Consider the following 13,777-nt stretch of genomic DNA (forward strand, 5'->3'; position numbering starts at 1 on the left):
TCCCCCTTAAATCTTCTGCCTCTTACCTTAAATCTTCTGCCTCTTACCTTAAATCTATACCCTCTGGTTATTGATCACTCTTGAGCAGAAATGTTTCTTCCCAACTACCTGTACACCTCAATCAGCTCGCCGCCCTGCCCCCCCGCTCAGCCTTCTCTGTTTTAAGGAAAACAACCCCAACTTAGCTTGCCTCTCTTCATTGCTGAAATGTTTCAGTCCAGACAATATCCTGAAAAATCTCTCAGGTTTCTCTGTATTTCATAGCTACCTACAATTCATTGTGTACTCCCTTGCATTATTAGCCCTCCCAAATTGCAGGGCCTCACACATTTTGGGGTTAAATTCCATTTGCCATTGTTCTGCCCATCCGACCAGCCCATTCATATCACCCTGCAATCTAAAGCTTTCCTTGGTGCATGTCCAAAGATCCGGAAGGCAGCAGGAAGGTAAATAAGATGGTTAAGAAGGCTAAGTTGGGGTTGTTTTCTTTAGGGCAGAGAAGGCTGGGTTGGTTAAGAAGGGATATAGAATACTTGTCTTTATCAGCCGAGATATAGAGTATAGGAGCTAGGAGATTACAATAGAGCTGAATAAAACACTCCTTAGGCCACAGCTATAGTGTTGTGTACAGTTCTGGTACACATTACCAATGTTTGTGTCATCTGCAAACTTACTGATCATACCCCCCAAATTCATGTCTAGATCATTAAATGTACACGAACAGCAAGGGATACTTTTTTCTCATTTTACTTGACAATGTTAGCCCTTTGTTGATGCACAAAATAATTTAAAAACTTGCCTGGTGTGTTACTATTGTAACACGTGGATTATCCAAGTTTAACCAGGAAGGAATCTGACCATTCGTTACAATAAAGACATGTCGAATCCAAGGTGCATATCTTTCCACAGAACGCAAAGAGTAGCGCAGTTCTTCATTATCCTCAAATCGACTGGCTGAAATATCATCATCCTGCTTGGACTTGGAGAAGAGTGAAGCTGGTGATGAATGGACTTACTCTGTTACAGCTATCATGTATGTAAACTACAATAATTACTTTATAAAAGTAATAACTAGCCCAATTGTTCTATATTTAAAAATGTTCATGTTGAGTTACAACATAGTACAAGATTAAAATATTTAATTAATCAACATTGAGCAAGAATGCAATCCCTAAAGAATGTTATTCTGCAGATAAATAATCACATGGATTACTTTTTCAATAGGTTTAACAAACTCACAAGGGGGGGGGATGATGATACACAAAACCTGGCTCGTGCTTCTAAAAACGAGACCGCATTAAGCTCGAATGCTACGAAATGAGTGCATACTAATACTTTCCTAAATAGCATTGGCTTGATTCTTTTGAAAACAGTCAAGTTTCACCACCACATCCAAAACCCATTGGGCAGGCAGTGGGACCCAGAATTAGCATAGTACCACAGACAGCCAATTCACAGGCAATTGCCAGGGAAGCTAAGAGGCCTGGCAGCTTGGCAGCCTCAGCAGTGTCAGTACTGAGGCTGCAACTCTAGACAGAGGATGCCTCACAGCTCAGCATCTTTGCTAGCAAACGAGTCGGACTGTAGGATACAGGGTCAGGCAGGCAGACCCCAGTAATTGGGTAGGAAGCAGGCTTCACCCAGTGGTCTCCATATTTGGTGGCAGACCCTCCTGATGCAGGCAAAATGCATGTGGAGGCATGTGATGCTCCTAATTAGCCACTTTAAGTGGTACAATCGGCTAATGAACCCCAATCAACATTCCTACTACTGGCAATATGTCATGTTAGCAGCAAAATAGAAGGCTTCCTTTGCAATTCATTCAGCCACCATACTGAACATTGCCAGTCCTCCCACTTCCCAGCCAATCCTCACCGAGCCCTGAATTTCCAACCCTGGTTGTCTTCAGGAGCCATTCAGCACAACCTAGCACTGTCCCACTGATGGGCAGAGAAAACAGCAGACATTTAACTGGTCACAAAAACCCCTCACTGTCTTAACAATAACTGTATCACAAGAAGAATAAGAGTCGCTGCCCTCTTGAGGAGATACTGCCATGTTCAGGAATATAAAACAAACGAATAATTGCCACACAATTGTTTATAAAAAGCTACTTAAATGCTTTGCAGGTCTGAGCTATAATTTAAAAATAATTATGACAAGTTTCATAGAAAGACATTACTTTCGAAATATTTTGAAAAATAAAAACATAACTATAACCTGTTAGAATAAAATATAACCAACATTATCATTTGATTGGAAGTTAGCAAATTGTGCAATATCTGACTGTGAGGAAACCAATTTTGCCAAATTTTATTCATACAGTACCTTCAATGTAAGCATTTCAAAAGTGTTAAACAAAATATGACACCAAACCTCTTATGAACATAGTGTAGGCCATCAAAAAATTGGTCAAAGAGAAATGTTTTAAGGAACATCTTAAAGGAAGAAAGACAGTCTGAGAAACAGAGGTTTAGGGAGGAAATGTGACATCATCAGGTCATAGCAGTTGAAGGCATGGTTGCCAATGGCAAGAGCAATTAAAATATGGATGCTCATGAGGCCAAAATTGGAGGAGTGCAGACACTCTTGGAGGAGAATACAAACAAAAGGAGGGCAAGGGTCATTAAGGAGTTTCAAAACAAGAGTTTTCAAATTGAGGCACTGATTGACTGGGAACCAACATAGCTCAGAAAGCACAGGGGTGATGGGTAACTGAAACCTAGAGTCAATTTAGACTGGCTGGCAACAGAGTATTCGATGACCTCAAGTTTGCAGAGAGTAAAACATGGGAGGCTGGTCAGGAGCCCATGGAATACAGAAACATAGAAACAGTAGAAGGAAATTTAGTTCCTTAAACCTCTACCACCATTTAATATGTTACTATGTTAAAGGTGCCATATAAAAGTTGTAATTATATAATATAGAATTAAAGTAGGGAATGTTGAAAACACTCAGATCAAGCAGCATGTGCTGAGAAAGGTAACCTTGTCTTCTCTCCATGGATGCTGCCTAACTTGCTGCTTGTTTCTACCATTTTTGATTTTTATTTCAGATTTTCAGCACCTACAGCTTTTTGCTTTCCTCTCCCCAATATAGGGTCTTCTGCTGAAAAAGACTTGTCAAAGTTTTTCATCTTGTACTCATCAGGACAATCACAATAATGGGAAACAACTTCATAGTTTATGAGCAGAGTGTATTAATTAGTTGGTAAGTGAACTCATAAGAACATAAGAAATAGGAGCAGGAGTAGGCCATCTAGCCCTTCGAGCCTGCCCTGCCATTCAATAAGATCATGGCTGATCTGTCGTGGCTCAGTTCCACTTTCCCGCCCTCTCCCCATAACCCTTAATCCCCTTGCCTATCAAAAACCTATCTACCCGCGTCTTAAATATATTTAGTGAGGCAGCCTCCACCACTTCAACAGGCAGAGAATTCCAGAGATTCACCACCCTTTGAGTGAAGAAGTTCCTCCTTAACTCCGTACTAAACTGCGCCCCCCTTATCTTGAGGCTGTGCCCCCTAGTCCTACTGTCCTTTCTGAGCAGGAAGAGCCTCTCCACCTCTATCCTATCCATCCCATTCATCATCTTACACTCTGATTGGTCGAATGCATAGAATAGTTTCAGGGATCAGATCAGAAGCTCCAAGGTATATTATGAAGTTAGATAAGTCCTCAACTGTTCTTGATTAGTGCGAGCCTAACGCGTTTCACTTCAGGTGTGATTCCACTGATCCACTAGGAAGCTTTTATAAAGACAAACTTTATTTAACAAACCAGTTTTTCCTATATCAAAAAGAATTAGCATAACTTTTACCAATTGAAATACTTAAACATGACAGGATACAATTCTTAACTGCCAGTCTAATTCTATTTGCTCCAAGTTAAGCAATATTTCTCATAGACTCCTCTTCAAAAATCAGTTAGCAAACATACAGGCTTACACGAGTTACCAGTCCTTAAGCGTTTTAACATCTCTGGGCAGAGGTTGAGAAAGACACTTGTCTTCTGACTCTCAAGACAGCAGACTTCAGAAAAAGATCTGTCTTCAAACAGCAGAACTCCAGAGAGAGTGGTGGAGAAAACACCTCTTGTATTTTGCAGACCCCTGGAGAGATACCTTTTTCTTAGCAGAGAGAGAAAAAGAGAGAAAGCTGCTCCTTTCAAATTCAAATAGCAACTGCTTGTTTGTCTCTCTGGAAGCCTAGCTCCTCCCATTAGCACGTGATGCACTCTTGTCAATCAACATAATTAATCCCTAGTCTGAAAGCCCAGGGGACAACCCAAAAATTCCATAGACTTAGATTAAAACAAACACCCCATTAACTAGGAGCAATTCTGTACACTCAGCATGTGGGCTGCCACTTGCAGACCAATCAGCACTGAGTTGAATCTTAACATCTTCTTCACAAAAATATGACACATACAATTCTTAAAGGCACAGTATCAACAACGATGATTGACAGATAACTGTCAAGCACCATATGAAAATTTAAACATGGCAGCTTGACTCTGTTGGTCAAGGCATTGCCTAGGAATGAACCAGTGAATAGCTGTCATTTATTTTCTCTAGCTAAAAAAAAGGTCCAAGAGTGTATGTGTTCTTTCTGATGTTTTCCTGACAAATGGTATTCTTGCGATTGTCCTGCTGAGTGTAAAACAAAAAGTTTATTTTCTTTAAGCAATACTCAAGTTCTGTACTAACAACTATAGGGCTCTGAGTGGACGTATTCCTTCACTTGAGTCACATACAATGAAATATTCCTCCTATGAAATGGAGTCACTCCACAAAATTTTGTTATACTGATATTGCAATAATTGAATGCGCAGGTTAGAATAAATAATAATACAACAGTACAAACACAAATCTCAAAAATACCAATAATACAATTTAAAAGCATATAGATGTTGTACATTTGCTGTTGCATAAAATACTGGAAAGACCTACCTGGCTGATGGTGCTGAGATCCCACAGTAAATAAACAGGGTTGATTGTTATCTCTTTTCCTTCTACAGTCATGTTATTTTTGGGCTGTTTAGTAAGTTCCACAAAATCTCTGGGATCATTAAGTAGCAGTAGTACAACACCAACTTCAGAATACAACTTCAGCTAAAAAGAAAAAGTCATATCGGGTAACTTTCAATAAATATGATAGACTATCAGCCAATAGTAAACAGGGTATAATGTAAACAATGCATGGGCATTGCTGGCTAGGCCAATATTTACTGCCCTTTCCTAACTGCCATGGAAAACATGTTGATTTGATTTATTATTACATGCACTAACATATAATGAAAAGTATTGTTTCTTGCATGCTATACAGACAAAACATACCGTTCATACAGAAGGAAATTAGAGAGTGCAAAATATAGTATTACATAGCTAGGGTGTAGAGAAAGATCAACTTAATGCAAGTTAAGTCCATTCAAAAGTCTGACAGTAGCAAGGAAGAAGTTGTTCTTGAGTCAGTTGGTACGTAACCTCAAACTTTTGTATCTTTTTCCCGACAGAAGAAGGTGGAAGAGAGAGAATGTCCGGGGTGTGCAGGGTCCTTAATTATGCTGGCTGTTTTGCCGAGGTAGCGGGAAGTGTAGACAGAGTCAATGGATGGGAAGCTGATTTGGATGATGGATTGGGTTACATTCATGACCTTTTTGTAGTTCCTCACGGTCTTGGGCAGAGCAGGAGCTGTGCCAAACCGTGATACAACTAGAAAGAATGCTTTCTATGGTGCATCTGTAGAAGTTGGTGGAAGTCATAGCTGACATGCCAAGTTTCTTTTGTCTGCTGAGAAAGTAGAGGCATTGGTGGGCTTTCTTAACTATAGTGTCAGCATGGGGAGACCAGGACAGGTTATTGGTAATCTGGACACCTAAAACTTTGAAGCTCTCAACCCTTTCTACTTTGTCCCCATTGATATAAGAACATAAGAAATAGGAGCAGAAGTAGGCCATCTAGCCCTTCGAGCCTGCCCCGCCATTCAATAAGATCATGGCTGATCAGTTCCACTTTCCCGCTTTCTCCCCATAACCCTTAATTCCCCTATCAAAAACCTATCCACCCGTGACTTAAATATATTTGGTGAGGTAGCTTCCACCACTTCAACGGACAGAGAATTCCAGAGATTCACCACCCTTTGAATGAAGAAGTTCCTCCTCAACTCTGATCTAAACTGCATCCCCCCCCACTTATCTTGAGGCTGTGCCCTCTAGTCCTGCTATACTTTCTAAGCTGGAAGAATCTCTCCACCTCTACCCTATCCATCCCCTTCATTATCTTATATGTCTCTATAAGATCCCCCCTCAGCCTTCTAAACTCCAACGAGTACAGACCTAGTCTATTTAGTCTCTTCCTTCATAGTCCAACCCCCTCATCTCCAGTATCAGCCTAGTGAGACTCCTCTGCACTCCCTCCAAGGCCAATATATCCTTCTACAAGTGTGGCGACCAAAACTGCACACAGTACTCCAGCTGTGGCCTCACCAGTACCCTGTACAGTTGCAACAAGACCTCCTACTTTTATATTCTATCCCCCTTACTATAAAGGCCAACATTCCATTCGCATGACAGGGACATGTTCTCCTTTGCACTTCCTGAAGTCAATGACAATCTCCTTCATTTTGTTGACACTGAGGGAAAGATTATTATTGCTGCACCCATTCACCAGATTCTCTATCTCATTCCTGTACTCTTGTTGTTTGAGATCTGACCCACTACAGTGGTGTCGTCAACAAACTTGAAAATTGAATTGGAGGGGAATTTGGCCACACAGTCACAGGGATATAAGGAGTATAATAGGGGGCACCAGTGTTGAGGATGATCGTGAAGGAGGTGTTGCTGCCTATCCTTACTGATTGTGATATGTAAGTTAGGAAGTTCAGGATCCAGTCGCACAGGATGAAAGCCGAGCCCCAGGCTGCAGAGTCTGGAGATAAATTTTGTTGGGATAATGGTGTTGAAGGCTGAACATAGGTATCCTTGTTATCTAGGTGTTCCAGGGTTGAGTGCAGAGCCAGGGAAATGGCGTCTGCTGTGAATCTGTTGGGGCGGTAGGAAAACTGTAGTGGATCCAGGTCGTCTGAGAGGCTGGGAATTGATTTGTGCCATGACTAACCTTTCGAACACTTCATAATGATGGATGTCAGAGCCACCGGGCAATAGTCATTAAGACACGCTGCTTGTTTTTCCTTAGGTACCGGGATGATGGTCATCTTCTTGAAGCAGAGAGGGAGGTCAGGTTGTTGTAAAGAGAGGTTGAAGATATCTGTGAATAGCTCCGCCAGCTGATCCACGCAGGGTACCCCATCCGGGCCAGTCGCTTTCCGTGCATTGACCTTCAAGAAAGCTGCTCTGGTATCTGCAGTGGTGACCCCAGGTACAAGTTCATCCAACGCTTCCAGAGTGGAGGGCATCGTCTCGCTGACCTCCTGCTCAAAACAGGCGTAGAATGCATTGAGCTCATCAGGGAGGGGTGCATTGGAGCCGGCGATTTTGTGTGCCTTCATCTTGTAGCCTGTTATGTCTTGCAGACCTTGCCATAGTCGGCGAGGGTTGGTGTGGCCTGGGACTCCAGTTTGGTCCGGTATTGTCTTTTAGCATCTTTGATGGATCTCCTTAGATTGAATCTGGCTTTCTTGTATAGGTTAGTGTCACCTGACTTGAACACCTCAGACCTGGACTTCAGCAAGCAGTGGATATCCCTGTTCATCCATGGTTTCCAGTTGGGGAACACACAGATTTGCTTCTTTGGCACACAGTCTTCTACACTCATGGTGTAGAAAAAATGATAGTGAACCATCTTCTTGAACCACTGTAGTCCATTGTACTGTTAGGAAGGGAGTTCCAGTATTTGACCCAATGGCAGTGAAGGTACAGCAGAAATGATTCTGAGTCAGGGTAGTGTCTTGCAGGGGAACTTGCAAATAGTGATGTTTCCGTGCATCACTGCCTTTGTTCTTCTACGTGGTAGAGGTCTTGGGTTTGGAAGGTGATGTAAAAGGAACCTTAGAGTGTAGTTTGATAAGTACAACTGCATTTGCCAGACAAAAACAGATCAAAACCTCTGTTTTGGAAGGCAAAAACATCAACATATCCTGCAATACAATATCCAAACCTTGCATGCATTAAAAAACCTGCACTGCAGCAGGATTTTTGCATTTTCTTTTTAACTTTGTCAGATGAATGGGCAGGATTTCAGATTTAAACAATATTCAGAACATTTTGCCTTTCACCGTAAGCTGCAAATCTATTAGTTTTATTCTTTTCTCCCTGTTTATTGGTAAACAACCCAGTCGAGTTCAGGAATGAATCACAATTTAAAACCAAATAATAAAGTCCAAATTCCATTCATCATCGGTGCTGAATCAAGTGATTTCAATGGAAATCTTTAGGGTTACTACAATTAATAATACCCTGGGTAGGGAGGGAAAATGTGGCTAAACTTTCCACTCCGGATCATCAAGTGGGCTCTATAGAAATGGATATATGCAGGTCAAATGCACCTAAGCTCACACTCTTCAAGCCTGTCAACACTCATCACCAAAGGTTTACGTGACCAACGACTACATGGGGTTGAATAGGCAGGAGGAGTAGAGGATTAGAAGACAGAAAGAAAAGTACCAGTGCATAAGAACTGCAGATACAAGATATCCTTTTTGGAGTACTGAAACTACTGAATATAATAACAAAGCACAGTACTTTGAAAAAATGCCAGGAGCTAAATCAAATGTAACACCTGGTACTACCTCTTCTAAATTAGTTTTAAATCCACAAGTTATTTTTATCACTAGTGCTATTAGACATGTGTTAAGGTCAATCTGTACTTTAGAAGTGATTTGTTTCAATAATATGCCCATATCCCATGAATTTTGAGAAACTGTTTTGAACTATAGTTTGAGAAACTTGTTAACAGAAATGCAAATTTGCCAAACCAGAAATGTTCAAATATTTCTTCCTCAATAAGTAAAATGGCCTAATGCAGTTTATAAAATGACACTATTTATCCATAATTTTTAAACTATTGGGGACGGTTATTGATCAATAATCTGTCAGCATTTCATGATATTAGGCAAATTCAGAAAGGATAAATCTGGCAATGAAGCATCAGAACTTGCTTTTATTTCGGTCTAATGATTTCAGTGGGACATTCAATCAAGTAGCAAAGTCAAACACTGACAACAAAATGAAATCAAAACCAAAGTCCAAATTTCCAGTTAGATGCAGCAAGCTGTTTTATAGGTGCTCTTCCCTCACCCCAAGGAATTATTACCTCAACCAGGATTTCCACTCCAGACGAATACTGCATGGCAATACTGAGTCAATGTTGTATTGTCAGTAATGGCATCTTTTGGATGAAACACTGACCCAAGATTCTTTGTCCTATCAGATGAAATAACCCATAGCACTATTCGAAAAAGGGAAGAGGGAGCTCTCATGGTATCTTGATCAACATTTATTCCTCTATCAACATAAGTACAATAGATTTCAGGTTATTCATTGTTTTTAGTGGGAAACTGCTCTGCATAAGTTGCCTATCAGTCTTCCTTGCACTGTAACAGCAAATATAATCTTAAGTACTTAATTGGATGTGAAATAATTTCTTCATTCCTTCACTTGAAGATGTGTCCATAACAGAGGTGAAAGCGGCAAGAACATTTTCTGTTTTAAAATACAAAATGTGCATTTTCTTCAAGCCTTAGCAATGTTCTCATTATGTTTAAACAATAAGGATATAATTTTGGAACAGAATTATTACATCTAAAATGCAGTACAGGTCAGTTCAGCATTTTTCTGCCCTGGTGGCTCATGTTTGGCATGTTTATCTGCCAGGAAATTGAAATATTTTCCTGTTGGTAACTTTATTTTTTAAACTTTTGGGGTATATGAGTGGTAATTAAAGGAAGGGACTGGGCGACTGTCCAAATCGAAATTATGGGTTTGCTATGGTCATGAGCCTAGAAATATTTTAAATAAATGTTTACACAAGATACACTGGTAAGCACATCTACAGGACTAGATGTGGATGGGTTATTTTGGTTCAAAGGAGATGGGATGCAAGGTGTCATAGTAAGATGCCATAGGTAAAACATGAATAGGGAGTATACTTTTCCATTAAATTCTAAAAGTTAAAGACCTGTTTGCTGATTTACAATAAAAAAATCTCCTTTCATTAGAGTGCTTTTCACATCAGGGCACATTCCAGAAAAGAATATCTTGCAGAATATATGCAAAAACAATAGATAGATAAAATAAACAAATTTCAACATCCTTAAACACTGAAAAATAGAAAGCATATAAACAAACCTGAATATTTTCACAGGATCAAACTAAAGCCCATGAACAGAATAAATCATTGTCATATTATTTTCAGCACTGTTTATCAAGATAATCTAAAAATATTCCTTTAGCTAAGAACTAAAGATCTACCATGACTGTTGATGCTTTTCAAGGAAAGAGATTAAGAATAGCTAGGACAATTGAAAGATGACCCTCTCGGCAGCAACTGACTGATACATTGCTAAGGCCCGATTTGAATTTTCATCATGTCACTCTCCTGCTGGCAGTACGAAATGAACTGAAATATTTCACAAAATATACAAATAATGTAATTTTCAAAACCCCAAATTATGATTAAACTACTTCCAATTACCATAAAGCACCTGTTTTACTAGAAATTAATTTGAAACAGTGATATAGCAGAATGGATTTGACTTAACAGGCCAAATGACCTCCCTCTGTACTATGCTGACTGTGACCACGTTGCAATAGGTAAATTAGTTCCTTTCTCAACCAAAACTGTAATTGATATAGAACACATTGGACAAGGCGTAGGGCAATGGAAGGCACAGGTTGACATTATAATCCATTTCTGATCTCAGTTGCGTTTCTATGTGAGGGAAGGTGTTGGGAAGCACTGAGTGAAATCCTGGCACTTTCTCCTAGAGAAAGACAGATAAAATTGGTAGATGCCTGGAAATAAATCAACTGTCCACTGTAATGCCCACAAAATAGCAATGAAAGAGAAATGGCATGCATCCTATGTCATGTTACGTATCATTTATTTTTTTCCCAAAAGTGTTATCAGCATTATTCAGCAACTAAATTGACCAAAGCTCAAATTTTAATTCAGAATCAACACCACATAATCACAGTACAATACAGGACAGAAAAATTGCTTCAACAATACCACTTTGCTGTTTATCTCCCTGTTCCATTTCCTTTCCCACTTGCTCCACCTAGAGTGTCAGCTGAAAATTAGTTTTACATACAGATTTTCCCCTCAGATAATTAATGATTTCAACTACTTCATAGATTCAGCAAGGATTGATGTCTGGCTGCCAGCTGATACCCACAAGGGTGTAAGCTACTGGCCAAAAAGATACTGCTATTTTTTTTTAACCTTACAAAGGATAATTGTGGCTTAACCAATAGCATTATTAATTATGATCAAGTTAATTTGGTGAACAATACATGCATTGTTAGAATGCTGAATAACCCAGTTTAGTGAAGGTTTCTGATTTCCATCTTGGGGTGAGCTGATTCCATCTAGGGGAGCTATTCCGACTTTTGCTCAATTCCTGGGGAGTAGACTGGATGAGGAAAAGAGTCAGAGTAGGGCACACAATGGGCTGCTGTTACTTAGGAGCAGTTCTGAACAAATGCATTAGAATAACGAAGAATAATCAACCACTAGCCATGACTGAATGGTGGAGCAGATTCGATGGGCTGAGTGGCCTCATTCTGTACCTATGTCTTATGGTCTTCGGTTCTTCAAAAAAATTACCCATCACTTATTCATATTCAAGTGCCCAAAAGCACATTTCACAATCATTCGAACATAAATCCAAATATAACAGGTTTTTGGATAACTGAAAATGCAAAGCACACCATCTAGTGGCTTAAAATAATCAGTCATCTACTAAACAATCCAATTATGAAAAATGCAACTGCAAAATAAACAAACTATACTGCACATAGCTGATGTAACCAAGGAATCTCTACAATGCAGTAGGCCATTCAGTCCATCTAGTCTGCACCTACTCTCCAACACAGCATCTTACTCAGGCCCGATCCCCGTAACCACACATATTTACTCCACTAATCCCCCAACCCACACTTCCTGGAGCACCAAGGGGCAATTTAACAATCTAAATCAACCTAATCTGCACATCTTTTTCTGTGGGAGGGAACACCGAGTATCTGGAAGAAACACACATAGACACGGGGAACATACAAAGTCCACATAGATTCACCCAAGGCTGGGATTGAACCTGGGTCCCGGGCACTGTGAGGCAGCTGTACTAATCACTCTGCTACTGTATGAATCCAATTATTAAATGAAAACAAAATATTAAAGATGATGGAAATCTGAAATAAAACAGTACCGTAAATACTCTAGCAGCATCTACAGACAGAGAAACCACTGACATTTTAAATTGACTATGAGAGGATTATGAAGAAATATTTGAAAAACTGATGTCAGCTTTAAAAGAAAGCAAACAAAATGGAAACTGAGCTATAGTGGATAGTTCCCTCACTGCTAAATCAGAAGGGTGGGAGCTCATATTTCATTCCAGTTACTGGAGTACAATATCTGGGTTGACGCTACTTCTAGTGCAGTACTGTCAAAGATGCTAGTTTTCAGACTAGACAATAAAGCAAAGCCCCATCGGTCCTCTAAAGTGGATGTAAAAGAACAGCAGAGAACTCTCCTCTGTCTTGAAACCAAACATCTATCTCAATGAGCACCATAGATGACGTGTATTACCTGTTCATTGTCATATTGCTGTTTCAGAGACCTGGCTGTGCACAAACTGGAGGGACATTTGCTATGGTACTGCATAACTATACTTCAAAAGTATTTTATTAACAGAGCTTCACAGTCAATGTCATTAGTTAGTTGCCACAGGCTGCTGTTTTACTTACAGCTTTCTACTCTGTGCAGTGCAGAGGCCATCCCTTCCAATAAAATCTATGTTAGTTTGAATTTGTGTGTGCTAACCAAGTATTTTCTTTGTGCAAAATCCACAACCACTAACATAGCTAGGACATTACAATCGCCTGTATCTTAACTGCATATAGGCATAGACTGCTTCAATGTCTGAGTTATGAATTATGCTGAACATTGTTTAATTATCAGCAAACGTCCCCATTTCTGTACTAATAATGAGGGCAAGTCATGGATGAAGCAGCTGAAGATGATTGGGCTTATGATTGGACTGCCTGAGAAACTGCTGCAGCAATGTCTCACAACTGAGATGACTAAACACCAATAACCACAGCTATCTCCTTTTGTGATAGTTATACCTCCAAACAAATGAGGGGTTGCCTCCCCCCCCAATTCCCAGTGACTCCAGTTCTGTTAGGTCTCCTTGATGCCACTCTTGGTCAAGTGCTGCCAGCCTCTCTCATCTGATGTCTGGAATTCAGCTCTTTTGTCCATGTTCGGATGAAAGCTGTAATGAGGTCAGGAGCTGACTGGATCAGCCAGAAAAAACAGTCAGCGAGAAGGTTTTTGTTTAATAAGTGCCGCTTGACAGCACCTTTATGACACTTTCCATCACTTTGATGATCAAGAGTAGACTGATGGGGCTGTAATTAGCCTGGTTTGATTTGCCCTGCTTTTTGTGCATGGGACATACCTGAGCACGTTTCCATATTCCCAGGTAGATGTTAGCGTTGTAGCTGTAATTTAGCAACTTGACTATGGGCGCAGCTTGTTCCGGAGCAAATTCTTCAGTATTATCTCTGGGATATTATCAGGGTTCATAATCCAAG

The 13,777-nt window shown here is 40.1% G+C and overlaps 1 protein-coding gene across 1 annotated transcript in view; it reads right to left on the reverse strand.

Moving 5' to 3' along the window:
• Positions 1 to 13,777, reverse strand: part of LOC145344314 (N-acetylglucosamine-1-phosphotransferase subunits alpha/beta-like) — a 60,246-nt gene that overhangs the window by 32,568 nt on the left and 13,901 nt on the right. Inside the window, exons 7-8 of the mRNA XM_080191414.1 lie at positions 4,950 to 5,111; positions 800 to 979 (exon numbers count right to left, since the gene is read on the reverse strand). Of these exons, the coding sequence (XP_080047540.1) occupies positions 800 to 979; positions 4,950 to 5,111 (342 nt within the window). The remainder of the gene's footprint in view (positions 1 to 799; positions 980 to 4,949; positions 5,112 to 13,777) is intronic.

Source organism: Carcharhinus amblyrhynchos, chromosome 6 (genome assembly GCF_965287045.1).
Source record: "Carcharhinus amblyrhynchos chromosome 6, sCarAmb.v2.hapA, whole genome shotgun sequence".
Lineage (NCBI taxonomy): Eukaryota > Metazoa > Chordata > Chondrichthyes > Carcharhiniformes > Carcharhinidae > Carcharhinus > Carcharhinus amblyrhynchos.